This window comes from Plutella xylostella, chromosome 25, assembly GCF_932276165.1.
Source record: "Plutella xylostella chromosome 25, ilPluXylo3.1, whole genome shotgun sequence".
In the NCBI taxonomy this organism is placed as follows: Eukaryota; Metazoa; Arthropoda; class Insecta; order Lepidoptera; family Plutellidae; genus Plutella; species Plutella xylostella.
Window position 1 is genome coordinate 3847112 of NC_064005.1, and position 27055 is coordinate 3874166.

At 39.8% G+C, this 27055-nt stretch overlaps 9 protein-coding genes across 11 annotated transcripts; 6 read left to right on the forward strand and 3 right to left on the reverse strand.

Annotated features, from left to right (window-relative positions):
* The first annotated feature begins 327 nt into the window (after window positions 1-327).
* On the forward strand, window positions 328-1829 carry LOC105380368 (DNA repair protein XRCC3). Its single transcript, XM_011549901.3, has 2 exons — window positions 328-1508; window positions 1763-1829. Exon 1 carries the CDS (start codon window positions 440-442, stop codon window positions 1400-1402), a length of 963 nt encoding a protein of 320 aa, XP_011548203.3. The 5' UTR covers window positions 328-439; the 3' UTR covers window positions 1403-1508; window positions 1763-1829.
* On the forward strand, window positions 1520-3515 carry LOC119691076 (abscission/NoCut checkpoint regulator). Its single transcript, XM_038107591.2, has 6 exons — window positions 1520-1684; window positions 1765-1851; window positions 1924-1997; window positions 2287-2524; window positions 2694-2936; window positions 3154-3515. Exons 1-6 carry the CDS (start codon window positions 1637-1639, stop codon window positions 3361-3363), a joined length of 900 nt encoding a protein of 299 aa, XP_037963519.2. The 5' UTR covers window positions 1520-1636; the 3' UTR covers window positions 3364-3515.
* LOC105382395 (CCA tRNA nucleotidyltransferase 1, mitochondrial) lies at window positions 3507-5857 on the reverse strand. Its single transcript, XM_011552273.3, has 6 exons — window positions 5732-5857; window positions 5405-5601; window positions 4799-5082; window positions 4355-4675; window positions 4048-4264; window positions 3507-3829 (listed from the first exon to the last, which is right to left on the reverse strand). The coding sequence occupies exons 1-6, from the start codon at window positions 5840-5842 to the stop codon at window positions 3511-3513; spliced, it is 1449 nt and encodes a 482-aa protein (XP_011550575.3). The 5' UTR covers window positions 5843-5857; the 3' UTR covers window positions 3507-3510.
* A 213-nt stretch (window positions 5858-6070) lies between these two features.
* On the reverse strand, window positions 6071-9005 carry LOC105382394 (signal recognition particle 54 kDa protein). The gene is made up of 7 exons (XM_048630075.1): window positions 8726-9005; window positions 8470-8646; window positions 8138-8367; window positions 7808-7958; window positions 7322-7470; window positions 6713-6974; window positions 6071-6598 (listed from the first exon to the last, which is right to left on the reverse strand). Exons 1-7 carry the CDS (start codon window positions 8801-8803, stop codon window positions 6140-6142), a joined length of 1506 nt encoding a protein of 501 aa, XP_048486032.1. The 5' UTR covers window positions 8804-9005; the 3' UTR covers window positions 6071-6139.
* Window positions 9006-9190: 185 nt separating this feature from the next.
* Window positions 9191-12513, forward strand: LOC105382393 (26S proteasome regulatory subunit 4). The gene is made up of 9 exons (XM_048630241.1): window positions 9191-9302; window positions 9395-9682; window positions 9811-9981; window positions 10330-10458; window positions 10671-10856; window positions 11152-11252; window positions 11342-11438; window positions 11692-11901; window positions 12317-12513. The coding sequence occupies exons 1-9, from the start codon at window positions 9300-9302 to the stop codon at window positions 12449-12451; spliced, it is 1320 nt and encodes a 439-aa protein (XP_048486198.1). The 5' UTR covers window positions 9191-9299; the 3' UTR covers window positions 12452-12513.
* A 460-nt stretch (window positions 12514-12973) lies between these two features.
* LOC105382417 (presenilin homolog) lies at window positions 12974-18638 on the forward strand. Of its 2 annotated transcripts, none has more exons than XM_048630238.1 (9): window positions 12974-13267; window positions 13755-13987; window positions 14252-14461; window positions 14948-15168; window positions 15360-15458; window positions 15606-15683; window positions 16264-16452; window positions 17144-17256; window positions 17699-18638. In XM_048630238.1, exons 1-9 carry the CDS (start codon window positions 13118-13120, stop codon window positions 17852-17854), a joined length of 1449 nt encoding a protein of 482 aa, XP_048486195.1. In that variant the 5' UTR covers window positions 12974-13117; the 3' UTR covers window positions 17855-18638. The 2 variants fall into 2 exon arrangements, with proteins under 2 accessions (XP_048486195.1, XP_048486196.1); XM_048630239.1 differs by lacking the exon at window positions 12974-13267 and adding an exon at window positions 13608-13672.
* Window positions 18639-19184: 546 nt separating this feature from the next.
* On the reverse strand, window positions 19185-25730 carry LOC105382392 (adipocyte plasma membrane-associated protein). Of its 2 annotated transcripts, none has more exons than XM_011552268.3 (7): window positions 25627-25730; window positions 24745-24873; window positions 24189-24397; window positions 23625-23913; window positions 23200-23393; window positions 21309-21526; window positions 19185-20898 (listed from the first exon to the last, which is right to left on the reverse strand). In XM_011552268.3, the coding sequence occupies exons 2-7, from the start codon at window positions 24864-24866 to the stop codon at window positions 20011-20013; spliced, it is 1920 nt and encodes a 639-aa protein (XP_011550570.3). In that variant the 5' UTR covers window positions 24867-24873; window positions 25627-25730; the 3' UTR covers window positions 19185-20010. The 2 variants fall into 2 exon arrangements, with proteins under 2 accessions (XP_011550570.3, XP_037963211.2); XM_038107283.2 differs by lacking the exon at window positions 25627-25730 and adding an exon at window positions 25077-25099.
* LOC105382391 (transmembrane emp24 domain-containing protein 5) lies at window positions 21968-23005 on the forward strand. The gene has a single exon (XM_011552267.3). The coding sequence runs from the start codon at window positions 22254-22256 to the stop codon at window positions 22965-22967; it is 714 nt and encodes a 237-aa protein (XP_011550569.3). The 5' UTR covers window positions 21968-22253; the 3' UTR covers window positions 22968-23005.
* A 398-nt stretch (window positions 25731-26128) lies between the features above and the next one.
* On the forward strand, window positions 26129-27013 carry LOC105382390 (40S ribosomal protein S29-like). Its single transcript, XM_011552265.3, has 3 exons — window positions 26129-26289; window positions 26381-26480; window positions 26943-27013. Exons 1-3 carry the CDS (start codon window positions 26228-26230, stop codon window positions 26949-26951), a joined length of 171 nt encoding a protein of 56 aa, XP_011550567.1. The 5' UTR covers window positions 26129-26227; the 3' UTR covers window positions 26952-27013.
* Window positions 27014-27055: the final 42 nt, after the last annotated feature.

Consider the following 27055-nt stretch of genomic DNA (forward strand, 5'->3'; position numbering starts at 1 on the left):
TACCAAAGTTACATTGGACTGAACGGTGTATTTAATTTATTTAACTCATGTTATTTCATGTAACGCTCTATAGCCATCCGTAACCGCACTGCTTTTGGTGTGGCGAAACTGGCGAAGCGTCGTTACGCTCACACCAAGGAACATAAGTAGTTCCCTAACGAGAGGTTCACACGAAACGGTGATAAATTTTGATACCTTATTCTAAAGTTGGTGTCACAGAGCAAATCTTTGATAGTTTTTCAAACTTGTCTTTGCTTTTAGCATAGACAACCATGTCTACCATTTTGCCTTTTTATGAGTTTTTTGTTGATTTTGTTTTGATTGATGGAAGTTGTTGTGTTGGTTCTTTTCACGTTATTTTACTTATTTATTCCATGTGAAAGTGTATTATTACGATCAAGCTATAGTTAGTAATAGGTATAATTTGTTTAAACTTAAAATGTCAAGCTTAAAATCTTTGTTGCCGCCTAAGATTTTCGAAAAAATAGATAGAGCTGGTATTTCTACAGTCAAACAGATAATAACTATGGCACCGTGGAGTATTAGGCAATTGACCAATTTGAATTCCGAAGATATAGCGCTGCTTAAAAACGTTGCAGCTGAATCAAGCTCCCCAGTTATTGTAACTGGACACAGGCTACTTGAAATGAAGAATGTTTTACGGAAGAGAGTAGCTACGGGCTGTATGTCAGTAGATGGTCTCTTACTTGGAGGGTTTCAGAGAGGCTGCCTTACTGAGCTCTACGGAGAAAGTGGTTCGGGTAAAACTCAAGTGGCCATCCAAGCAGCAGTTACAAATTGGCCTTCTGGGACAGTTTACATTTGTACTGAAGATTTATTTCCAGTGAAAAGATTTAATCAAATATCCAAGAACAATATAAATTACCACCCTAGTCATGACTATGGGAAGTCTGTATTTGTAGAACATGTAACAGAGTCACATGAACTGTTGTCTTGTATTAGAATCCGGCTGCCCAAGCTGCTGGAGAGTAATAATGTTTCTCTGGTAGTAATTGACTCTGTTGCTGCTCCATTTAGATCAGAAACTACAAACTACATTCAAAGAGCTGAAGAATTAAGAGAAATGGCTATTTCACTGTTGAAGGTAGCCCGTGAGTTTAACCTGGCTGTAGTCTGCATAAACCAAGTGACCTCTTCTATGGAAGGTACCGGGGATAATGTGTTGCCGTCACTGGGCCTTGCTTGGTCTAACATGGTAGCCACCAGACTATGGCTCAGAAAGTCAAGATCCATATGCCTGAATCAAGATAATTATCACCATGAAGATATGGCACGGAACATGGTGCAAGTTAGAGAACTTTATGTGGCTTTCGCACCAGACCTTCCAAATGAAGCAGCAGAATTTATTATTACAGAATCTGGCCTTAAAGCTATACAATAAAATTCTGATAAATAAAGAGATAGCATTTCGGAGAAGTGGAACACATTGTCTTTATTAATCTGTGGCACTGTCAAAGAATCAGCTGATTGTCACAGTGAGAGATTGAAGAAGGTTTGTTGGTTTGTCAAAATTGTTGTGGTCACAAACATAAATTGCCTCAAAAATTGTATTTGATTTTAATATATATTCATCTATGTTATCTAATACTTGTCTTTTTTAATAATAATTCCCAATATGTCTTGCAATACATGTGGAAAATCATTTTCTTTATTACGGAAAGAAGTTAGTATTTTCTTACATCCATAATATACATACAATGATTCATATCAACAGTAGATACTCACCAAATTCTCTTATTTCAGAAAGGGTGCCCAGGATGTGGATTCAGCTATTGTTCAAAATGTTTAGATAACAAAGTGTTTTTAAAGAAAATCAATTCAGAGGCAAAGGTAGATCAATTTATAAATAAAATGTGTTCATTTAGAAATAACAGATTTTCTTATCTCATTTACATTTTGCAGGTTTGTGTGAAGTGCAAGCAGAAATCCAATTCAGGGGAATCATCACAAATTGAACCTCCAGATGCATACTATAAGTAAGATTATATCTAATAGCTTTACCTGTTGTTAAATCTCTCTCTGAACTTATCGGTTGGTGGGTATATTTCGCCCCTCATCCTTTCTTTTTTCATAACCAATTTTAGTTTGACTGTCCCATTAATAGTAAAAACAAAATAAACTAATTTACTACACAATATAGAGTTTTACCTTCCTTCCTTTTATGTTTTTTAGGGAACCATACCTCAAAAGGAATAAACGTAACCCTTATCACTTTATTGTCCATCTGTCTGTTTTTCTACTAAACACCCTCAAAACTATTTCCAGGCGCATTGGAGCCTCAAGTGGTAGTAGCGCAGAACACTCCACTGATCAAGAAATACTGAGCAGGCTACAAAAACTTAAAGATGACAAACTTGAAAATAAGACTGCTGTAACAACTGAAGAAATAACTGAAAGACTTAAAAAAATCAAGGGAGATGTTCCATCTGTCTCTGATGCTGAAATACAAGAACGCTTGGCCAGATTAAGGGGCACCCCTAATCCTGTTACTACTACAAATAAGGTATTTTCATTAGCTGTTATATGATATTTATTTATTATTTATAATTGTATTTTTATGTGATAGATTATTTATTTAGGCCTAACTACAATAACCCACTGCTGGGCAAATAAATACATTACATAAAGTTACTTGTTTGAGACACTATTAATATAACTTTAATAACTTATAGGTATTATTGCCGACTGCAGACCGTAGGACAGAACAGGAACAAGCAGATGACCTGTTGAAGCAATATTTAGAGCAAACCACTATGGACACCCAGTACAAGGATGAATTTGACAAGTCCGTGGACAGCATCCAGTCAAGGCTCATGAAACTGAAAGGCTCTGAGGGCAACCCAACTGCTGGTGTAGAGGCACCAAATGCAGAGTCAGAAGATGAAGAGGAAACGATTAAAAAGATCATTAACAAGGTATGCAAAATGTTTTAATTGATTATTATGTATTACCGGAAGTATTTTTTTATGGACGAATGGTAAGAGAGCAAAGCCTAGTGGTGTCGCAGCCATGCTTAATGCCTTCTTGGTCAATTTAAGTGATTTTTTAAGTTTTCCCACCAAACGTTTTCCACGTAAATCTCTCGCAACAATCAAAATAGATATTCCCCTAACGATTTATATATTTTTTCAGTACAAAGCAGAGGCATCCCTAGAAGTGGAGGAGGCGGTGGGCCCCTACACAAGCGAGGAGCTGCCATTCTGTGAGATCTGCAACGAGGACGCGACACTACGCTGTCTCGGCTGCAAGTACCTCTTTTGCAAGCGATGCTACCTCGACCATAGAGATGATGATGATGGCTGCAACCGATATGAACCTTATAAGCCACCGAAAGGAATTTAAGTTGTGTAAAGATAAAGAAGAGCTTTTCTTACGAAATTATTCACCAATTTATTCCAATATCAGTGTAAATGAGATTTTTTATGTGTAAGTATTTTATCATTTTGCTTCCAGTGCCTTTAACTATAAATGAAATATAAACTCTGTAAATTATTTATCTTTCTTTATTTTTAGATTCTCAAATTCCTCTAAAACAATAGGTATTAATTTCACTAAATCACTGGAAGTTTGCTTGTATTCATTTTCTATCCACATCTCCCTCAGCCTGGCTATAATTTTTCCATACATTTTGCCCGGGGGGACTCCATTGTCTTTCAATTCCTTGCCCCCGATAGGGAACTTGGGCATCTCCCAGCTGTTGAACTGATCCAGCAGTTTCTCATCTCCTCTGTATTTGAGGACTTCTCGGACATACTCAACAGCAATATCCTTTTTCATTGAAGCATTGATTACTAGTTTTTCATATGGCCTGAAATTAGGACAATATTAATTCAAGGAAAATTTAATTATTTTAATTCAAGGTACCTTGCCTCAGTAGGCTCCTAGTAGGGACGTAACATTTATGTTAGGTGTTAGGTACCCTACCTACTTTGAATTAAATCTGTTTTACATCTATAAGTGTTTTACCCAATGTTTGCAACATAATAATTCAAGGATGGAAGAGGAATAACAAAAGAAGCAACTTACATAAGTGGTCGTTCTGCGACCTTATCACCCCTGTGTTCGACCAGGTAGTATGCCAGGTCTTTGTCAAAGCTGGAGAACTTGAGTCTGCTGTGGAGCACCGTGACCTCGTCCATGTCTCTCAGCAGCGCCGCCAGGTAGCTCATGGGGTGCAGGCCGAGGTGACCACTCCTTTGCTGCAATTTATTCAACTCTTCTATGTTGGGCTTGGAGGGTAACCCTGTTAATATATTAATACTTGTAGTTCCATGCCAATAAAAATATTTTTCATGATAAATGAAAATTAAATCTGTATACAATAAGAACAAACCTATGTAATTTCCAACCCCAGCTTTCAACATAGTCTTCAACAGTTCAAAGGCAAAGTTGCCTTGGAGTGTTTTCTTGAGTTCCATCCATATTCTCTCGCCGGACACATTCTGTAGCCCTCCCACATTATTGGCAATTACTGTCAAGGTCTCCTCCTCATGATTGTCCGGTGCACTGGCAATGCGCCCATAGAACCTGAAGTATCTCAGTATTCTGAGGTAATCCTCTTTGATCCTCACATCAGCATCTCCAACAAATGCTACCCTCCTCTTCTGCAAGTCATCATACCCGAAGAAGTAGTCATAGACAGAGCCATCAAATCCTGAAACATGAAGTGCATGTAATTTATAGTTTATGGAGGAAGCTTAGGTCCAATCTTGGAGGAAGCTCAGGTCCTGCAGTAGATTATGCATTTGAGTTTCAGGAATGCTACAATAATGCTTACCTAGGAACATAGAATTAATAGTGAGATCTCTTCTATTAGCATCCAGTTTCCAGTCAGTAGTGAACTCAACCTCGGCGTGGCGTCCATCAGTCACCATGTCTATCCTCAGGGTTGTCACCTCAAAGTTCTCTTTATCATTAATCCGGGGAGTGATAGTCCCGTGCTTCTCTCCCGCCATGTTGATCATCCTCACACTTTCTTCAGTGAACATGTCCTTCATTTGCTGAGGAGTTGCTGTGGTGGCGAAGTCGAGGTCTTTAGGCTGCTGTCCCATTAGAAGATCCCTGGGTTACAATTTACAAGATGTTTGTTATTATTGCATCAGTATGGTCATAATTTAAATTACTACAATTTATTACTTTTCAATTTGGAAAAGGAGATGACTAATAGTACGGTGGCCTGCGCCTAAAAGTATACAGGCGGAGTTTTTAAAATAGCGATCCCAGATGATGAAGGGACCAGCTACATCTGTTATAAAAGCGGGGACGTGTTGTGTGTGATGTGTGTAGCAGTGGTGTTTACGTGGATGTGCTTGACCAGCATGTGAGCTTGAGTACACTATTTTAAAAACTCCGACTGTATACTTTTAGGCGCAGGCCACCGTACCTTACTGCCCCACCAGCTATTCGAATTTCATACTGGTATTTATCAAAGAGACTCTTCAGATCCATAACCTCTTTGGTAAACAAGGATTTAAATTCTGATGAATCTAGTTTGGTGACGATTGGGTCTTCTCTGCTTTTTAGATCCATGTCTATTTTGGATCTCCTTCGTCTTCCCGCCACGGTTACACTGGCAAAGGCCTAAAAGGAAAATTATAATGTTAATTTGTTCATTCCAAAAAATAGTTCTACTAAATACCGAAAAAGTACTTTACACGTAATTGTACGGTGTGGTATATTTTAAAAATATTGTTAGATAGGCAGAACATAACTTATTGAAATAGAAATCACACAAATAGTGAGCAAATTTCAAAACTAAAAAAATTGAGACAAGTTCGACATCGTGAAACAAACAAAACAATGTGACAGTGACACCATACATTATTCTGTGATTCAAAATATTGGTATTTTGTTCTACTAGATTGCAAAATTGTGAGATTATTATTCTGAGGACTCTATACGGTTTGCAACTTTTCTTTTTCACAGATTTCCCTTGCCAGGTTATTGTATTCGACATACTAATATACTTTTATCATGGTACTAACTTATTACTCTAAGGTACTAACGGTGGCGGTGGACCTGATGATGCTGTAAAATAAAAATACCATACTGGAAGTTGTTATCATTTTATTGGATATAATAATATGGTTCTATAACAAAATGGGCGTTGGGTTTACTGTCATTTCCCGCCCATGAGGCCGCTCATGCCGCTGGAGCCCTGCTGCAGCTGCCGCATCATGTTGTGCAGGCCCGACATGCCGCCCATCTGCTGCAGGATGCGCGGGTCCATCATCTTCGCCATCTGTTGGTTGAGTTTAGCCATCTGGGTCTGGTTCACGTTCTTGGCCATATCGCCGCCTTTGAAGAGTCCTTTGATTCCGCCCATCTTCTTTACTACTGCTGCGAATTTCGTGTACTGAGTTATGAGGTCTTTGACATCTCTTTCCGTGACTCCTGCTCCGTTGGCGACGCGCGTGATGCGCGTGGGCTGCTTGGAGAAGAGCTTGGCGCCGTCGCGGTGGTCGAGCTCGCCCTCGTTCATCGAGTCCATGATCGTCATCAGACGCTTCAGCTTCGCCATCGACTCCTGCTCGCTGCCCTTTGACATGAGGTCTTGCGAGAAACCCGGAATCATGCCCTGGAAAGAATATTCAAATATAATAATTTAAGATCAGATATATCAATACTGGTATAATCGGTACTGTGGTAGGTGAGCCACAATATAAACTTTATGTTGATGAAAAATTCATACCATGATCTGTGAGAAGGGTCCCATTTTCATGATGTTCTGGAACTGTTCGTACATGGCTCTGAGCGTGAACTGGCCGTGTTTCAGTTTCTCGAGCAGCTCGTCGTTATCATCTAGCTTCAGTTCATTCACTTTGTCCAGCAGTCCCTCGATGTCGCCCATGCCCAGTAGTTTGTTTATGAAGGGTTTCGTTTTGAATGGCTCCAAGTCATCAATGTGTTCTCCCGTACCGATGAAGATTATGGGACTCTGTGTTGCGGCCACGCTGGAAATTTTAGTTTTAGGTATAGAAAATGTATAGTTAAAAAAGACAACAGGTACCTTAATATAGTACCTACGAATGTTGCTGTTTATGTGCTTGCTAGGTATATCAATAAATAGTTTGGAGCTTAAATCTTATGCTGCTACTTTCCATTTTCTTTATCACAGTTCTATGCATGCTTTTGTAAAAGACTGTCAATAGTCTTAGGGCAAACAGACTATAATCTTTCACAAAAAACATAATCATATTGTGTTTTTAATAGCCTCATCACGACCCATCATGTCCCCACTGCTGGGGCACAGGTCTCCTTCCAATGATGGAAGGGTTTTATAGTAGAAGGTTGTACATACGCGGACAGGGCGCCTCCTCCCTTGGCGTGTCCGTCGAGCTTGGTGATGATGACGGAGCCGATGTCCACCTTGTCCTTGAAGGCGCGCGCCTGCGCCTCGCACGCCTGCCCGATCGTCGCGTCCATCACGAAGATTATGTTGTCGGGTTTCTGTTGGTGTTGTTACATTGATTTTGATAGTGTGATTTTTGGGATTTTAGTGATTAATATGGATAGACTGTTTATAGTAGTTATGTTGAGACTTTTCATTGGAATATCTGTGGCTCAAATTATGATTTTTATCATTGTGAAGTAATAATTGGCTATACATACTTCAAAGTTTGGCTATTTATCATTTAAGGTGCTGCCTTACAATGCCTAACAATACTAGTTGTCTGTTCTTACAGATGGTGCTATTTCAGCACTAACACATCACAATGTTAATTTGGCGACTTTTTAAATGCCTACACATGTAACATGTGGCTGCTATTAATATAAATGTCCTTACAATAGCCGTAGCAACAGCCAACATCTCCTCAAACAGGGACTCCTCCTGCTTGTGCCGGCCGCTCGTGTCCACAATGATCATCTCGAAGCCTTCCTTCTTGAACATCTCTACTCCTGTGGTGGCAATCACCACGGGGTCTACTTCTGTATAGCTGGAATTGAGTTATGTTTGTGAAAAATTAGATTTATTGGATGCAATAGATTAATATAATTTTTAACTCTAGGAGGTTTGGAAATTCCAATTTGAATGAGTATTGAAAAGAAAACAACATATTAATGACTATACATTAACCTACACAATGTTATCAGTAATACTATAAACTAGTCTCACCTTCCATAGAAAGGTATTCTGGCTTTAGTACAGTTCTGTTTGACCTGGTCATAAGCACCAGCTCGGAATGTGTCAGCACACACCAAGCAAGACTTCCAGTTCTTCCTCAGGTAGTGGTATGCTAACTTTGTACAAGTTGTGGTCTTTCCTGATCCTTGTAGACCAACAAACATTATGATATTTGGCTTTCCTTTGATTGGCTGGTAGGGCTTCACTCCTGGATCAACCAACTGAAATATTTGAGAAGAAGAAGGTTAGATTATGTAAATATATGTATATGTAATAAATGTTCCGATATTTTTCCAATTAGTAGTCACATTAGTAAGTCTAACCTTGACAAGTTCTTTGAACACGGCGGACTGTATCATCCGTCTCTTGTTGAGCCCTCCCGCCATCTCGTCGAAGTCGATGACGGCGCGCACATTCTCCCGCAGGTTCTTCACGAGACGGATGTTCACATCAGCTTCCAATAGAGCAGCACATATCTCTTTCAGCATAGAATTTAACACCTACGAAAAAGGTTACACATAATAAGTTACAATCGCGATTGGAAGGAAAATCTTGTCTGTTAAGCTTCAGTATACTCACTTCTTCATTGATTATTGTAGCCCTGCTCAGGGACTGCAGAGCAGTGGTAATTTTTCGACCTAAATCTGCTAAAACCATTTTGATGTGTGTTGTTTTTCTTCCTGGTTAATACTACACAAGTCTTGTTAGTAGTTAAATTACTATGATAAAGAATTATTGAACATTTTACCAATGTAACTAACTCACATAAACTTAGCAAAACACTTTCTATTTCTAAATAAATTGAATGTAATCAGACTGAGAGAGACGATTTTGACAAGGCATGAACACGACGACACGTCAAATTTGTAAGTTGCGTTTTGTTTCTTCTTTTCTCCAGCCATAAGCATAAAAGTCAGCGTTTTCGGTATTTTGACTGATTTTGTTTTTTTACCGTCTAGCAATAACAAAACGCCTACGTGTGAATACTCAGAATAAGTACTATTTTGTACTAAAAACCGGTAAATTAATTAATCGGTATAGCGGCTATATTATCCCATCACTTAGTAAAAAAAAAACGTTTTGTAATTTTGTCAACTCACGGAAGGTTATTATTTTAGTCAAAACCGAAGTATTTTGATAAAAACCCATTGAAATGGTAAATATGTAGTGAATTCATCAACACCATTAACTAATCAACGATTTAGTCAGTTATATCTTTTGTATAATTTTATTTACTTCGTGTTTTAGGGTCAAAATCAATCTGGATCTGGTAGCGGTGGGGACAAGAAGGATGACAAAGATAAAAAGAAGAAGTACGAGCCCCCGATCCCCACCAGAGTTGGCAAGAAGAAGCGCAAGGCAAAGGGACCAGATGCCGCACTCAAATTGCCGCAAGTCACCCCTCACACTAGATGTAGGCTAAAACTATTAAAACTCGAAAGAATAAAGGATTACCTGCTGATGGAGGAAGAATTCATCCGCAATCAAGAAAGACTGAAGCCCCAGGAGGAGAAAATAGAGGAAGAAAGGTCTAAAGTAAGTCTTTCTTTATCAAGTTTGTTTTCATTGTGATTTGCACAGAATTTATTTGATGTTTATGTGACCCAATTAGCTGCTCACAAAAATTACTGCATCTCACCCTATTCTGCATATTGTTTCATCAGGTCGATGACCTGCGAGGGACGCCCATGTCGGTGGGCAACCTGGAGGAGATCATAGATGACAATCATGCAATAGTGTCCACATCAGTGGGCAGCGAGCACTACGTCAGCATCCTCTCCTTCGTGGACAAAGACCAGCTGGAGCCCGGCTGTTCAGTGCTGCTAAACCATAAGGTAACATATTCAGATATATTTATATCAAGTCACATTGTGATTTTAGGTGGTAAAAGTTAGTAGGTAGGCTACAAGAATGCTAGATGAAATTTAATAAGCAGATGACCTTTCACTTGTATAATGTATGAATGAAAAGAGAAGAATTACAATGTAAAGTTTTAAATTTTTACCTTTTAAAACATACATAAATAAAGGTTTCAACAAGTTGTAATGGGAATATTAATGAAATGAAATGTTTCATTGCTATTCAAATACAAACAGAGTTCAGTATGTTCATAATAATTTGATGTGTCACCTTATTGAAAGTTTCTTAGTTGCAGTAACTTTGAGTTAATGTACTGTTTGTAGGTGCATGCAGTGGTGGGAGTGCTGGGAGACGACACAGACCCGATGGTGTCCGTCATGAAGCTGGAGAAGGCTCCACAGGAGACATATGCAGACATTGGTGGACTGGACATACAGATCCAAGAAATTAAGGTACTTATAAAGTTTTTCTATTCTGCTCTAACTTAGATTGCTTACTTGCAAAGTTTATGAATATTTTTTTAATTTGTTGTTGAGGAAAATTGACAACAGCAATGCACCTCTGCCTACCCCATAAGAGAGTATGTACTTTGTACAAGGTTAGCAACTGATCTAATGTTTGCAGTAAACTGTACATTCCTTAACTTTGCATGTTTCCTTAACAGGAATCAGTAGAGCTGCCCCTGACCCACCCGGAGTACTACGAGGAGATGGGCATCAAGCCCCCGAAGGGAGTGATCCTGTACGGGCCGCCCGGCACTGGCAAGACTCTGCTGGCCAAGGCCGTTGCCAACCAGACCTCCGCCACATTCCTGCGTGTAGTCGGCTCTGAGCTCATTCAGAAGTATTTGGTAAGATTGATTAGATTGAATTTAGATAATTTATTCATTTAGTTCCTGAGGACAGAACGGCGTGGCGCACGCTTGTTAAGGCCCTCTGTACCACTGGGGTACCATAGGACAGGAACAACAACAACATAGCTATATTAAGAACTTACATTCAATAGTATTAAGACCATCATCTTGAATGAAGGGTTCTTATTTGGTTGTATTGTCAACTCAACTAAAACTTTCATAATTTTGTACTTACCTCAAGTCAAGGTAATAACACTAATAACATAACTTTCATTCCTTATTTCTTTTCCAGGGTGATGGACCTAAATTAGTGAGAGAGTTATTCAGAGTGGCAGAAGAGCATGCACCTTCCATTGTGTTTATTGATGAAATTGATGCTGTCGGTACCAAACGGTAAGATTTGTTCCTTTTGAGAATACCTCTTTCAGTAAGAAATCTGAAAGATCTTAATCTTAACATAATTATTGTATTTTATTTCATAGTTACGACTCAAATTCTGGTGGTGAGCGCGAGATTCAGAGAACCATGTTGGAGCTTTTGAACCAACTCGATGGTTTCGACTCTAGAGGGGATGTAAAGGTAAATACCTAGAATAGTGTATCAAATAAATTATTTACCTATCTATCTAAAAAAACCTGCACTACTATAGAATTTAAACAATAAAATTATTTTGGAGTCATACATAATAGGCAGCCGATAAAAGACAGTTTGGGCCCCTATGAATATGTGTCTAAAAAATAAATCTCAATGTAACTATATACTATATATATATATAACAGTAGAAAGCACCATAAACATCACGACACACTTTAAAAAAACAACATTCCCTTAGGTAATCATGGCGACCAACCGCATCGAAACCCTCGACCCGGCTCTCATCCGGCCGGGCCGCATCGACCGCAAGATCGAGTTCCCTCTCCCCGACGAGAAGACCAAGAAGCGCATCTTCACCATCCACACGTCGCGCATGACGCTCGCCGAGGACGTCAACCTGTCCGAGCTCATCATGTCGAAGGATGATTTGTCGGGCGCTGATATTAAGGTAAGCGTAGACGTTTGAAGGGTTAAGTTTAGGGGGGTGAAAGGCTGGAGTTTGAATAGAAATAATAAAATATAGAAAAAGGGCAATAGTATGGAGAGTGACAGCGCTCGATAAGCCGTCATGAAGCATTAGGTATGTTGCAAAATACCGTAATGGAAATAATAATATACACCTGTAAATACCATGCGGTGCCGGGCGTACGATGTTAAACTTTTAAGAAAGAAGACCCGAATCCTAAAAAAAATTTAATGCGGTTCTAAGCAGCGCAGCGTGAATTTCTTACATCGTCTTATTTTACGCGCCTTGCCACCGATGCTGCTGCTGCTCTTTTGAGGAAATTAAACTAACTGGCCAGTGGCCACCCTGACTTGGCAATACCTATCAGTATTTTTAACCTCCTGTTTTATTTTCGCAGGCTATTTGCACAGAAGCGGGTCTGATGGCGCTGCGCGAGCGCCGCATGAAGGTCACCAACGAGGACTTCAAGAAGTCCAAGGAGAGCGTGCTCTACCGCAAGAAGGAGGGCACCCCGGAGGGCTTATACCTTTAAAAATCATATGAGTTTTATGTATTCGTAAATGTATTAATTACAAATAAAAGCTTTCAATAGTGCTTCGTGTTTTAATCTTGTTTGTCGTTGTTTACTTAAATAACGTAAAGATTATAAATCAGCGTTACCATTCATTTACCATTTTTGATGAGGGACCAGTCATGCCTTGTTCCTATATTTTTTCTTTCTTTGCAGTGGTATGGTCCACTACAACGAAAGAAAGTCCAAAATTAAATATCTGCCTGGCTGGGAACCGAACCCGGAGGATTTTGTCGTGAGTCACAAACACAGCAAAACTAAGAAATAATTATGTATTCCGTATTCTAAGTAATTAAATAAGGCCTTTCATTGACAGCTTCTAAAAAAGTATGTATTTCTGAACGTATTGTAAAATGTCATGTCATTTTGCATTGTTATGCGGCAAATTTCAGTAGGTGGCTAGTGTAACGTATTGGTAGACAGTCAAGATAGCGATTCCCATATGAGTGAAAGAGACAAACAACAAAATCTGTTAAACCAAATGGTTGCCCTAACTTGGTAGCATTATAGCTGTACACGGCTTCTTGCGCGAAAGTAGAGCACAAAATTACGGTTTTTATTGTTAAAACGCAAGAAATTGTTATTGGTTTGTGTTTACAAAATGAAAGGAAGTCCAATAGTTAATGAATGAGTGACACGAGTAGTGATTCAGACGAGGCGACCGAGCAGACTGCCCTGATGGACGGCCACATCGCTGAAGCCCGCCCCGACAGGGAAATCGCTGAACGGATCGCCAGAAAACGAAAAACTAAAACAGAAAGCCAACGCTCTTACGGCGTAAGTACCAGACTTCCTCCCACATGTTTATTTATATGGGAAACTCTGTTCAGATACTCGACGGCTGTTGGTTGTCGAGACAATGAGATTACTCATGCCTGTAGGTACCGAGTACACCTACACGTCCACGTATCTAATCTATTTTATTTGTACTCATGCCTAGTTTTATCATTGGCAAAAACATGCATAGCATTTGATAGTTATTAAATTAGTTATTGTCCACTATAATCTAGTTGGCTTTCATGAAATGGATTATGTTTATTTGAATTCATGTTTTCTCCATAATCTTGAGCTTTAGTGTGTTATTTGGATTATCAAAAAGTTTGCCTCCCTTAAGGTTTTTGTCTTCTTGGTTGGACCTTTCTGTGGGTGGAATTGGCCAAAACTTATAAAATGGAAATGAGTGTAAGTTTTTTAGGTGTATATAAGTTTTTGAAAAAGATACAAAAATAAAAGAACACTAAATATTTGAATTTAATATCCACAGAGTGTGGAACAAAATGAAGGAAGCGGCAGTGGCAACGGCGGCAATGAGGGTCGGAGGCCAGCGGAGGCGCGGCAAGCCGGGCCCACAGTCACAGAGGTCATGGTCGAAGAGCTGGAGCTGAAGTATGGCGCACGACACGTCATCAAGCTGTTTGTGCCCGTCACTCTGTGCATGATCGTGGTGGTCGCCACCATATCCTCCATCAACTTCTATTCTGTGAAAGATGTTTACCTGTGAGTAGTTTTTGTTTTTATTTTTATTTTTTACTGTGAAGTTGTGGGCATCAGCTAGTACTACAAATCACACCTCTTAAGAAAATATTTAATTGTTTGTTTGGATTCAAAATGCTCTGAGAATACAGGATCAATTTCAAAATAATAATTATAAAGCTATTAGACAACTTGTATCCTGGAAATCACCAATAAACCCCTTGTTTTTGGGCCATCTTTGTATCATGTAAACACTTATACAAATTAATGATTTTCATTAACTTTCAGTGCCTACACACCATTCCACGAGGAGAGTCCGTATGCAGTCACAAAGGTGTGGAACGCGCTGGCCAACTCCATGATCCTGCTGTGTGTGATCGCGCTCATGACCGTGCTGCTCATCGTGCTGTACAAGAAGCGCTGCTACCGGATTATCCACGGCTGGCTCATTCTCTCGTCTCTGATGCTGCTCTTCATGTTCTCGTATCTGTACTTAGAGTGAGTTTTGTATTTGTTTATACTTGTCTTGACATACAAAGACTGTTTGTGATTTTGTTACATGCTAAGCTAAGTGTTTCATATTTCCCTAATTACCACAAGCTATAAAAGGAAAGGCGTGATAAGTGAGGCTTGGCTTCAATAACCGACAGTTTTATCCTATGAAATTACTATAAAATACATTGTAACTTATACATAAAATATATTTTTTTAAAGAATAATAGTATAAGGCCTTGCACTGCAGCACCAAAAATGCAGATCTTTGGCTCTGCAAAAAACATTGACCTGAATGATGGCAGTCTCTCTAATAAAATTTACATCACGAAACATAAAAAATATATACATATTGCACTAATATTAGCATTGCCTGTCCTACAAAGAAGCTCTAAGCACCTAGATTATCCCTATGGTATGCATAAAGTCCATAACACATGAATCATATTCTTTAGATTGTACATAAAAATATATCTTACTTCTATTTAACAGAGAAGCCCTACGTGCCTACAACATCCCAATGGACTTCATAACTCTAACGTTCGTGATGTGGAACTTCGGCGTGGTGGGCATGGTGGTGATCCACTGGAAGGGCCCGCTCCGGCTGCAGCAGGCCTACCTCATCTTCATAGCGGCGCTCATGGCCCTCGTTTTCATTAAGTACCTGCCGGAGTGGACCACCTGGGCCGTGCTCGCGGTTATCTCTATTTGGGGTGAGTTGTGTAGAGTAGAAAACAATAAAAATTTGATCTTATTTGGTTCATCAAAAAGTTCTATAAATCTTGCGACACACCTGTCTTCATGGTCTTATTATTATTCATAACTCAATGCATTATGCATAGTGACATCCTACTAATACTTAACTACAATCCAACCCGTACTAATTAATAAGTTTTTTTTGCAGATCTTGTAGCAGTATTAACACCAAAAGGACCACTAAGGATATTAGTAGAAACCGCCCAGGAAAGAAATGAGCCAATTTTCCCAGCTCTTATTTACTCATGTGAGTATTTAATTATTAAATTAAAAAATTATAGCTACCTAAGACCATTTTTTTAACACGAATACACAAAATGTTGTTTGGAAAACCTATAAGTACATAATACAGTTTTAAAGAAATATGAACCTTAACCGCATCGTTTTCTTCCAGCGACGGTGATGTATTGCCTGGCGGCGACGGCCACCGGCGAAGGTGAGCGGCGCGAGCTCGACCCCCTCCGCCCGCGCGGTCCGTTCCTCCTGCCCTCTCGCTCACACACCCCATTCACCTACTGTGCCTTTCTCTGTCTTCTACTCTATTAGTCTAATATTTTTTTAAATATAACAGTTTAATCAAGTCACCAGATCGTAAGAACATAAGGGAGCAGCAATGTTCTCAGCTATCTTTCCAGATCTTTAAATCTTCACTTTGGTGTTATTTCATATGAATATGAATATTTCATTTTCTAACTTATTTACATTTTTTTTCAAATATCCTATCATCCTCGCATGCGCTTATACCTACAAATTGTTCATTTATAACAACGGCAAAAGGGTGCTTGTACCTTACTGGCTGACCCTTAATGCTTTCACTCCCTCTACGTATATGTACAGGATATTTAAAAAAGGGTACAATAAGCCGAAAGGTGACGCTGCGAAGTAGAATGTATTTTCTCACGAATTACAAAAGTCGTAAAACTAAATTTATTAGAGTGACCACCTGAGTCACCCCCTTTCGGCTTACTATACCACTTTTGCAGCAACCTGTATATTTATCTTAACCCCTCAACTGTCAGACACGGCAGCTAACCCAACCCCTCTCCTCACAGGCACAACCGCGCAACCCTCAGCCGACGAGGCGGACGCGGCGGCGGGCTTCACGGGCAGCTTCACGCGACGGGCAGCCAGCGGCGCCGCGCCCCGAGCCGTGAGCTCGCACCTGGACCGCAGCGCGCCCGCCGGGTACGCCACGCGGGTGGAGCCCCGGGAGCCGCGGGAGCCGGAGCTGGAGGAAGAAAGTTAGTCACTTATTGTATTTAAGCTGTTGGTTGTTAAGTATGATGGGTAGAGGCTACTGGCTTGCCTCGTGGATCTGAAATAAAACGCGCCTTCAGATTAGCAGGATCTAGTCGCTGCCACTACAAGAGGTAGATGAGGAAGAAGAAAGCGCCTAGTAGTGTCTCTATTATGATGAGGTATTTGAGTAGCAGTTAGTTCAGCTTCACCCAGCGACCGGGGCCGCGCCTCGAGCTGTGAGCTCGCACCTGGACCGCAGCGCGCCCGCCGGGTACGCCACGCTGGTGGAGCCCCGGGAGCCACGGGAGCCGGAGCTGGAGGAAGAAAGTTAGTGGCAATATGGTTTTTAGTTTGTTTCAGTATGAGGAATTGATGTATAATTTAGGGTAGAAATGGCAGTGGGGTTTGAGTAGAGACCATGTACCGGCGAGAAAGTATGAGCATGTAAGCGCGAAGAGTTGAGCGGCCCCCTGCGAGACGGACGGACGATATAGTCACTTCTGCGGGGAAGCGCTGGATACGGGCCGCCTCAGATCGGACAAGGTGGAAAACATTAGTGGAGGCCTATGTTGAGCAGTGGAAGTCCTATAGCTGAGATGATGATGATCGTAGCTCCGGCGCGTATCATGAATCAGAACAGAATCCGTGTCTTGTGACATAACTTGGTATTCAACCCTCCCGTGTGTGTTCCAGAGGGCGTGAAGCTGGGCTTGGGCGACTTCATCTTCTACAGCGTGCTGGTGGGCAAGGCCAGCTCGTACGGCGACTGGAACACCACGCTCGCCTGCTTCGTCGCCATACTCATTGTACGTATCAATTATACTTAGGATTGTAGGTGTTGGTGGATGAATTCTGATCTCTTCTATTCTCTGTAAGTACCTGCACCTGGCTCTCTCAAGTGAAACCTTTGTGCATATACCTTAGGTCTAAACTGCCTTCCTAAGCTTTGACGGAAAACTGAAAATGTTCTAGCAATTATTTTATAAACTTTGGTATGTAGGAAGCTGACCACCTCGATGAATATACAGGCTACCTTTTATCCCGGTATTCCATAGTAAAAGTTTTCAGGCGAAGTGGAGTTCATGGGATAAGCTTTTCACTGTATAGATTAGCTAGGTAGCCAATATAGGCGCTGAATGAGAAAGAGTGTAGGTATGTTGTGGCGCTCTTAGAAGAGATTACGGATTGATCGACGATCCTACTGGAGCCATTACAAACGTGCGTTATAACGTATTAATTTCTTTCCAGGGTCTCTGCCTAACACTCCTACTGCTAGCGATACTAAAGAAGGCGTTGCCAGCGCTGCCGATATCAATCACCTTCGGTCTGATCTTCTACTTCGCGACGCGCGGAGTGGTGAAGCCGTTCGCGGACGCGCTGGCCTCGGAACAAGTATTCATCTAGCTCCGTCCGTCACCGACTCGTGCCTCGTTACTTGTTAGACAACTCTTTAGTTAAGGCATAGACTAATATTAGTCTATGGTTAAGGTACGGTTAGGTAGGATGTTAGGTAAGAATGTATGTAACGGATTGAGTGGATCTAGCAGGCGTATGTGGAAGCAATATGAAAGTAATTCTTGGTCCTATAAAATTGATTAATCTCTGGTAATTTGCTAGTACATAACAGGTACTAGGTATTTATTTAATTTTTCAGTATTTATTAAAACTCAATTTATTTTTTATGTCCATCTTTTCCAAGATAATCCGAAAATTGCAGTCCTATGTTTAAATGATGGGTTTATTTTATACTGATTGAATAGTCATTCCTTATACCTATGAATTATCTTTGTTCTACCGAAATGCCTATGCCTATGTGATTTTGCGTATGAAATATATAACTAATGCGCCTTTATGTACAAGGGATATTTAAATAAGTATTACTTAAAACTCGAAAATAATAGCATCTAATGATAATTCGTCGTACGTTAAATGTAAAAAAAATACATACACAGAGTCACATAAGCAGCTGGTTAGAGATTTTAGGATTAATTATTGTAATATGTGTGGACTGAATTTGAAATGTAAAAAGATGGCGATAGTCATAATGTCTGTGAGTAATGGGATGGACTAGACACCAATAGATACGATAGTGTAAATACCTACATAAGCTAGTGAAAGCCCTAATTCGTTGTGATAAATATTTATTGAAATCACTTTGCTATAATAATAAAATATCATGAAGATAAGATTTTTGTGTTCTTTTGTTTATTTAATTACATTCCACGTTTGACAGACGAGTAGGTAGGTACTATGTGTAGTTCATAGGTACTATATGTAGATCCTGTCGCTTTTGTAAGTCAGGCCGAGATCAGCCAGTGTGGGAGTGTGGAAGACTGTCGGTGCGTGAAAAATCATTTATTTACCTATGTATATGTACTGAGTCTACACCGGTCGTAAGTTTCGGCTCTACAAAATTAAATAACCCTAGGCTGTTTTTTTTGTGTGTCGTTTATAAAAATCTAGCACTAGGCAAGTAGGAAACAAGAAGCGGGACCCCCTATGTTGGCAACATTTGTATTCCAACTCCCATGTTGCAGGTCTATTACCTTATGACTACGTAGTTGATATCGGCTAATATAAAATTTTGCCTTACAATCCCCTTGTTGAATAGCTCCTAAGTAACTCACAAATTGTTAAGTCAAGGTAATATTTAAGAATAAACTTTTTTATGTATTTAAAATCTTTTAATTTATACTTTACGAATTGAAACTAAAATACTATAGGAAACAAGTTATAATTTTAATAAAATCATTTATTGCTTACATCGCATTTACAATTCCTCGCATCAACAATAACGACATAATTAAGACACAGTTCTGGTATAAAAAGAAGATAAAAATATTAAAATATAAACATATTAAAATGTATGTAGGTATGTGAAATGCAAGTGGCGTGAATGAAAATACAAATTTGTTGTACTATTTGTACGTTATACGAGATTGATTTATACACGAAAATAATGTACATTGCCTAATGATAAAATAAGAAGTATAAATGAGTAACAGGCTAGATTGAGATTGCACTTTCTGGTAACTAACTATAAATATCATGGTCACTCTACAATAGTTTTTTAAACATAAATAAAAAAATATTACTAAACACTTTACATAATGTATGTCGCTTTAAAGTAATCGTTACGTACCCACAACTAATAAAATTGAAAATTACTTTTAAGAGCGTGCAATATTGCAAATATACATTTATAAAAACTTTAACCAATCAAAATAATTTAAATCTATTAAACCACAACAACATAAAAAATACGAATTCCAACCCATTCGGATACTAATTCGAGACTATCGGAATGTTTTTCTTTTCAATATTGGAATTTGATTTATCACATCTAAAGTTACTAAACTCTATAAAATGATTCAGATATAAGGTACTAATGTTTAAAAAAACTTACTGAATCAGTAGTTACCCATCCTCACATTGCATTGTTTTTACAACTCGCTTCTGCGTTCGTTATAATTTAAAAATATATAAAATATATTTACTTTATGCTTGCTCCACAGTTTGTTCTCAACTGGACACTCACTTACCCTAACACAACCTTCTATCTACAGATGATTGGGGATCTCTGTGGGCCCCTCCTTCTTGATGACCTTCAGCGGTTCCTTGCCGGGCTTGGCCGTGTCCACCGGGATGTACTCCTGGATGGGGATCTCATCGGGAACCTTCTTGTCCTTAGACTTTGATTTCTTCTCTGGTTCGGGAGACTTTTTGGCTTTGTCCTCTTTTGGTTCGGCCGGTTTAGGGACGGATTTCGGTTTCTCCTGCTGTTTCTCAGCCGGCTTGGTTGCTGGCTTGGGGGTAGGCGCGGCGGCTGGTTTAGGGGCCGCTTGCTTGGGCGCCGCGGCGGGCTTCTCAGCTTGTTTAGGGGCGGGCGTCGGCGCGGCCTTCTCGACTGGCTTCGTCGGTTTAGGGGGTGTCGTCACCTTCTTCTGTTCTTTAGGTGGTGGTGTAGTAGTTTCCACCTTCTTGGGTGGTGGCGTCGCTGGCTTCTCTTGCTTGGGAGGCTGGGTCGGTTTGGGTTCAGATTTCGGTTTGGTTTCTATGGGTTTCGGCGTGGGCTTGGGTGTTTCGACGGGCTTGGCTTGTGGCTTGGCGGCCGCTGGCTTCGGCGCTTCTTTCACTACAGGCTTCTCCACTTTGGGTTGTTCCTTGGGTTTGGTTTCGACTTTAGGTTTGGGTGCTTCAGTCTTGGGTGCTTTTTGGACGGATGCGAAGGCTTTTTTCAGTCCTTCAGGGGCGGGGACTGCGCCGATGTACTGCTGCACGTGCGGACAGCCCAGATACAGCTGGTCGCCCACCACAATGGCGTCACTGATGGACACCACACTCTTGTCTGTGTTGTAGTATGAAGCTACGATCTTGCCGTTCCAGTCAATTTGAATAAGTCCCGACGTCGGGGGCAGCAGGCCGCCTACTGTTTTGAAATGTCCGATCTGCAGAAACATAAAACCATCATTATAAACAGATATAAAAGGGTACAGAGTAATGAATAAGTTGATTTACTCTTATAAAATGATTAATTTGACCATTTCTCGAAATTGGTAAAAAGAAAATTACTTTCCATTATGAAGAAACATAAAACCGTCATTATAAAAAAAATATAAAAGGGTAGAGGGTAATGAATAAGTTGATTTACTCTTATAAAATGATTAATTTGACCATTTCTCGAAATTGGTAAAAAGATAATTACTTTCCATTATGAAGTAAAAAGGAAAGTTTGTTTTCAAAAGTCTTTGAACAAAAGTTGTTGAGAGTTACCTCCTGAGTCACCCTTGCCTTTCAGCCTACTATACAATTCTTTTCAGCTTATTATACTATTTTCTTAATATCAAACTCCACTCACATTGTGCACGATCTCCTGGAACACGACATTCGGGAAGTGCTGGTTCAGAAACTCGAACGGCAGCTCAGCCAGTCTCTGCACCCTCGCCAGCAGCTTGCGCGCGGCGGGCGTGGCGGCGAGTGTGCGGGTCAGCAGTGGGTGCGCCGCGTCCGGCACCGTGTAGAGACCCACCAGGATGCCGGACCCGTCGGGGAGAGCGCGGACGTTGTCTGGTGTGCCTGAGGGGAGAGAGAGGGTTGTGTTAGCTTGTAGTGTACAGTTAGGGAAACAGATGGGTATGCCAGCCAAGCACAAACAGTTTGATCCTGGGGCATGGGTTGAAGATAGATGAATCAAATAATATTTTATCGATACATTCAAACATTATCTATAGTTTAAGTATTTTTTATGTCATGTATCACCCGTCAGTGGATGGGCTAAAATACTATACTAAGTTTACGAAAGTTGGTCGAATATAACTAGAGATATAAAGTTATCCTTCATCTTGGTTGTAGCAATAACCTTAACTAAGTAGGTACAGTTAAATTCATATAAAAAATAAATTTGCATATCTTTCCAATGATTAAATCACTTAGACGCATACGGTAATGCGTGAGTCATCGCTGGCCACAATGCTACCGCTTCGATCGTATGTAAGTAAATAACATAATAACACAGGCAGTCAGTGGTTAGCATCGCATAAGTAATGCATTAGAATAAATGAATGTGAAGTGTTTCAAATTGATTATGGGATGCTGATATCCCATAATCAATTTTGAACACAAACCTTCGACCTAGTTGCAAATGAAGTTAAACATAAGGTTAACGAAGTCATAATCATAACTATAGCAAATAATACCACCAACACAAACACAACACTTAAAGACACTTGTTCAAACATTACAGCACAACGACCATGCAACACTCCACAAAATCGATTTCAGTCGACGCTCAATTCCCACAACAATGTCCTTTACAAAGTTACTCTTAACCCTTCTTCTGCTAGCGTCAGCGCGATGCCAAGTGATATCGCCTGTTCACAGTGACATGAACTTTAGGGTTGAGCCGGGCGCTCGGACGTGCTTCTTCGAGCGCGCGCGCGCCGGCCAGACCCTCGAGGCGCAGTACCAGGTGCTGGACGGACAGCACGGCGACCTCGACATCTCCTTCGACATCATCGACCCAAGCGGCTCCAAGATCCTCTCCGACTACAAGAAGCCGCAGAACGCCATCATCATGGACTTGACTGAGGACGGAGACTACGCTTTCTGCATGGACAATACTTATAGCCGCATGAACTCGAAGCTCGTCTTTGTGTATGTGCTGCTAGAGGATAAAATCGAAGAGTCTACTGAAGCTATTGTCGAGGAGGACCAGAACGAAGAGGTTTTAGAGTGGATGGGAGTGGACGAGAACGGCGAGCAGTACTTCGTGGAGATAAGACACATCGCGGCGTCGATGTCTCGCACGCTGGCGCAGGTGGTGCGAGCGAGGCACATGATGGACCAGTACGCGGCCACCAAGACCCGAGACAGCTACCTCGCGTTTGAAGAGACGTTTGTAGTCGACGCGTGGTCCGCGCTGCAGATCTGCTGTATGGTTCTAGTTGGTGCTGTGCAAGTTTACATGATCAAGAAGCTGTTTAATAAGCCCTCTGAAGATTTGAAGAGCTATTATTGATACGTTTTGTAACTGAATAAAGATTTGTAAGTACTGAACTAGCAGCCTGTTTGCCTTGGCTTACACAAAATATTATTTCTGTATCCAGCACACTCAATACCTACTATCAATATAAGTACATCTACTTAGTCTAAAAAATATCTGTAATCAAATGCAGCTATCATAAATCATAATCCAACTATGCAATGTAGTCGTCATAATTTCAAGACATTGAAGATTTCGTCGCAATTACCTGGTAACCCAGCAACGAACTCCTCAGTCTTTCCCTTGTTCGGCCCATCGATATAATGCTTCACAATCCTAGAGGCGGCGGTCTCGGCCACCACCACGAACTGGCGGTCGGGCGACACGGCCAGCCCGTTCGCGAACCACAGGTTCTGCACCAGCACGCGGCTCGAGTTCTTAGCCGCGCTGTAGTGGAACAATCTGGAAAGGAGATTGGTATTTTAATAAGACAATTAAAATACCGTGCCCCAGCAGTGGGGACGCGATGGGTCGTGATGATGATGAATAAGATAAGAAAAGGAGGATAGTGAGTCTTAGAAGGTGCAAGCAGAAAGGAAAAAGGTAGGGCCATTAGGCCAATCAGATTTGTATTTGTTAGTTGGTACAATTGATACCTACGTCACTATCGAGAATATTAGGTAAAGTCCTCACCTGCCACTAGGATCAGTCAGCAAGCTGATCGCTCCATCTTTCAACGAGAAGTCCGAGCTAGAGTCCGTCCAGAAGAAGTCACCGTCGCGGTCAAGTGCGATGCCGTTGAACAGTCTTGGAAATTTCCCTTCAATCTCTATACGCGGAGACACAAGCAACTCTTTCTTGTCAGTCTTAAGGTCCACTCTCCAGATGCCGTGGTAAGCATCCGCTATGATGAGCTTCTTTTGTTTCTCATCAATCTCGAAGTCTAGTGGTCGCCCGCATTTCTCTTCATCCAGAAGGCCAGCTAAAGTTGAATGTCGGGATAGATTGAAAATGTTTATGATATAATAGAATATAGCTGCATGGTCTGCCATTAATGACGCAATGGTATTTATTGCACTTTGCACATCTATACGAAAAGTAATAAAGATAATGAAAGTAAGCATACAGGTGTTAAATTGCTACCTGCTTTAACACAAATGCAAGACTACTTACACAAAAAAAATGTCTTTGATTTAACAACAGATACATTAGATCTTAACATATATGTATGTCATTTTATTTAAAAAAAATACTTACTGCAAGGTTGTCCTACTTTTGTAACAAAAGTAACATGGCCTCCCGGTGAAAGCTTGACAATTTCACCCGTAGCCAGGCTGGTGTACACTTCCCCATCATACAACTGGAATGCTTCAGGCCCCAGCAATTTCCCGTTATACAGTTTCTGGGCATTGTTTAATGCTTCATTAGGTGCTAACGGCCCTTCTCGAGGTTGAGTGGGTTCAAGTCTGTAAGGGAATAAACATTGTAATCAATCTTGTAGAATACCATATCTATAAATAGTGCACATAAATTGTAGTTCTTGACTTATGCTAATAGTATTACTTTGACTTATGCTAATAGTATTACTTTGACTTATGCTAATAGTTTTGCTAGTGGTATGCTAATGTTGCTTCAACTTTTTGACAAATCTTTTGTGCTTTTTAATAGTTAATCTTTAATTTATCTTTTTGATTAGTTATAAGTCAGATTAATAATTGAGTGTGATAAACATGTGTAAATAATTTATAATAATACAAAAATATAAAGAATAACTACATATATTACTCTTAAAATATTTTTAAAAAGTACTTACGGAATGACTGAGAAGTCGGTGTAAGGTGGCAGGTTGGGTATTAGCACAATAGCAGCAGCTACCAGTGCTAAATACAAACTCCATCTTATTATCCTCTTTATGAGCCCGAATATGAAGCCCATGGTGATCCTACAAATGAACAATATAATTACTTGAGAATGACTAGATACAAATGTGCAATTTACATTAATTACAGGTATTAAGATGACATTTTGTGTAAGTTTGTTTAAGTGTGATAATTTTGCATAGGGACTTTTATTATTGTTAGCTAAACCAACAAATAAAGTAAATACAGATGCCACCTAGTAGTGGCAATTAAATTTTGTAAGTACATTTTTAACACCAGCTTTCATATATTCTGAAATTTCTAATTACACTATCATGATAAGAGGATCCATTATAAGCTTTATGTAATACTGAGTATAAGATAATGCACTTGTTATTATGGTATCAATTTATAATGATTTTCAGTGGACTGAATTAATGTGATTAATCCATTTTTGTTTTAAGTATTTATTTTATCTGAGATTATGAACATACTTAAAAAAAAAAAGGTTGATGGCCAGTACATAGGTCACCTATCATTCACATAGGCATTATTATGAAGTAGGTACTTATGGTAAGAGAGTAAACGATACACTGTAGGTAGCAAGGATTACAGTCAGTATATTGTACCGATGTATGACTTCACCTCACCGCGGATTCTCTGATTCTTACGAAGCCTCTGATAGCTCCTACGTGGACTATGATCAAGTGTTTTTTTCTCAACCATCTACATACATTACCTGCATAAATTATTTACTACAGAACGTTCTCATCGCAGTCTTTAGTCTTAACTTACATGAATAGTCTAATTGATATTAAAATAATTAATAAATTTACCTGTATATCGGCTTGCTATCCAAAATCCGGTTTACAAAAAAATCCTGTAATAAATGTCATTGACCTTACACCTGTCAATGTCAAAGTCAAACCGAGATTTCAAAATAAATTTGTTATTATTTTAAGACCGAACATATTTTACGTTGCGAACCAGCGATTGCGATTCATCTCAAAAATTGCATGGTGCTTTTATTTGAATTAGATGTTTGATATATCTTTCGTTCGCATGGCATGGTATGGTGTATAAAAAATACGAAAGAAACAACTTCCATGTGCAGTAAAGAGAAATCTTCAAAAGGGAGAGTATCTTATATGTGTCAGTATCTTATATGTATCGGGCATTATACAACCTGGCAAAAAAAGTAGTTACTTGTACTCTTTATTTTTTCCAAATCTATTTATATAGTTAAAAGATTATTAATCGTTATTATTCTGAGGTTACTATGATCTTTTTACGATTATTTCTGAACGATCATGAAATGTCACGTCAGTTTTGTGAACTGTCAAATCAAAAGTCAAATCTTTCTTCCGGTTGAAAAACGCTCGCCATCTTGGACGTGTTTTCTCGTCGCTTTGCAGCGAAAATAAATAACCATACAAAATGGGTCACGCCAACATCTGGTATTCTCACCCCCGTAAATACGGACAGGGCTCCCGGTCATGGTAAGTTTAGTTCACGATTTACTTACTCATCGCGACATAACCTGCAAGGTCTGTAAAAGTGGTTTGAAACACGTGTGTTGTATCATTTCAGCCGCGCCTGCTCCAACCGCCACGGTCTCATCCGCAAGTACGGTCTGAACATCTGCAGACAGTGCTTCAGGGAATACGCGAATGACATTGGATTCAAGAAGGTAAAGTACTATTTGAGTTTACTCAACAACACTCACCCGAGGATTATGTTCCGAACTAATGGCATACCTAGTGACCTCCGGCTTCAGGAGGTATCAAAGCCTTTTCACTTAAAGTACCTAGATAATAAACTGCATAGTCTATTTCTTTTTAAAGAGGTGTACCTAGATATTTGTGGAATATGATGCCTTTCTTGTACGACAGCAACAGTATGTGTGTTATAGTTTTGTTAATATGTGTCGGCGGAAATCCAAATTGAGAGTGATATGCCATATTTCCATTAGTTAAATTTTATATCTGTGAAACAAAAATCTACTGTGCTGTGTCTTAACTATTTATGCGAGAGATGTCCAGCATTAGATGATTACAGGCTGATGATAGTTAAACCAACATCTAACTTCCTTTCAACACCATTTAACTGTATTTTTGCCCTCAGAATGTATCATATTTTTCTTTATTTTCAGCTGGACTAAGGTGCCACGCAGCTGGCTGTTTTCTTAATGTAAGACTAAACCAATAAAGCTTTTAAATCCAATTTAATATTTTTTATTTAGACTACAACACTTCTAAGAGGATG

What these genes read in the sequence shown, in the direction of transcription:
- LOC105380368 (XM_011549901.3), top strand. Translation starts at nt 440, where the DNA reads ATGTCAAGCTTAAAATCTTTGTTGCCGCCTAAGATTTTCGAAAAAATA.
- LOC119691076 (XM_038107591.2), top strand. Translation starts at nt 1,637, where the DNA reads ATGTCTTGCAATACATGTGGAAAATCATTTTCTTTATTACGGAAAGAA. An exon ending in TTTCTTTATTACGGAAAGAA is followed by an intron (nt 1,685 to 1,764) that starts GTTAGTATTTTC and finishes CTCTTATTTCAG; the next exon opens with AAAGGGTGCCCAGGATGTGG. An exon ending in AAATCAATTCAGAGGCAAAG is followed by an intron (nt 1,852 to 1,923) that starts GTAGATCAATTT and finishes TACATTTTGCAG; the next exon opens with GTTTGTGTGAAGTGCAAGCA.
- LOC105382395 (XM_011552273.3), bottom strand. Translation starts at nt 5,842, where the DNA reads ATGTATGGTGTCACTGTCACATTGTTTTGTTTGTTTCACGATGTCGAA. An exon ending in TATTAATTCTATGTTCCTAG is followed by an intron (nt 4,676 to 4,798) that starts GTAAGCATTATT and finishes TTCATGTTTCAG; the next exon opens with GATTTGATGGCTCTGTCTAT. An exon ending in TGGGGTTGGAAATTACATAG is followed by an intron (nt 4,265 to 4,354) that starts GTTTGTTCTTAT and finishes ATATATTAACAG; the next exon opens with GGTTACCCTCCAAGCCCAAC.
- LOC105382394 (XM_048630075.1), bottom strand. Translation starts at nt 8,803, where the DNA reads ATGGTTTTAGCAGATTTAGGTCGAAAAATTACCACTGCTCTGCAGTCC. An exon ending in TGTTCAAAGAACTTGTCAAG is followed by an intron (nt 8,368 to 8,469) that starts GTTAGACTTACT and finishes CAAATATTTCAG; the next exon opens with TTGGTTGATCCAGGAGTGAA. An exon ending in AGAATACCTTTCTATGGAAG is followed by an intron (nt 7,959 to 8,137) that starts GTGAGACTAGTT and finishes ACTCAATTCCAG; the next exon opens with CTATACAGAAGTAGACCCCG.
- LOC105382393 (XM_048630241.1), top strand. An exon ending in GATGCTGTCGGTACCAAACG is followed by an intron (nt 11,253 to 11,341) that starts GTAAGATTTGTT and finishes TTTATTTCATAG; the next exon opens with TTACGACTCAAATTCTGGTG. An exon ending in TGTCGGGCGCTGATATTAAG is followed by an intron (nt 11,902 to 12,316) that starts GTAAGCGTAGAC and finishes TTATTTTCGCAG; the next exon opens with GCTATTTGCACAGAAGCGGG.
- LOC105382417 (XM_048630238.1), top strand. Translation starts at nt 13,118, where the DNA reads ATGAGTGACACGAGTAGTGATTCAGACGAGGCGACCGAGCAGACTGCC. An exon ending in TTCTCGTATCTGTACTTAGA is followed by an intron (nt 14,462 to 14,947) that starts GTGAGTTTTGTA and finishes TCTATTTAACAG; the next exon opens with AGAAGCCCTACGTGCCTACA. An exon ending in GCCGGAGCTGGAGGAAGAAA is followed by an intron (nt 16,453 to 17,143) that starts GTTAGTCACTTA and finishes TGTGTGTTCCAG; the next exon opens with AGGGCGTGAAGCTGGGCTTG.
- LOC105382391 (XM_011552267.3), top strand. Translation starts at nt 22,254, where the DNA reads ATGTCCTTTACAAAGTTACTCTTAACCCTTCTTCTGCTAGCGTCAGCG.
- LOC105382392 (XM_038107283.2), bottom strand. An exon ending in GTTCGTTGCTGGGTTACCAG is followed by an intron (nt 21,527 to 23,199) that starts GTAATTGCGACG and finishes CTCTCCCCTCAG; the next exon opens with GCACACCAGACAACGTCCGC. An exon ending in TCCAGGAGATCGTGCACAAT is followed by an intron (nt 20,899 to 21,308) that starts GTGAGTGGAGTT and finishes ATGTTTCTGCAG; the next exon opens with ATCGGACATTTCAAAACAGT.
- LOC105382390 (XM_011552265.3), top strand. Translation starts at nt 26,228, where the DNA reads ATGGGTCACGCCAACATCTGGTATTCTCACCCCCGTAAATACGGACAG. An exon ending in GGACAGGGCTCCCGGTCATG is followed by an intron (nt 26,290 to 26,380) that starts GTAAGTTTAGTT and finishes GTATCATTTCAG; the next exon opens with CCGCGCCTGCTCCAACCGCC.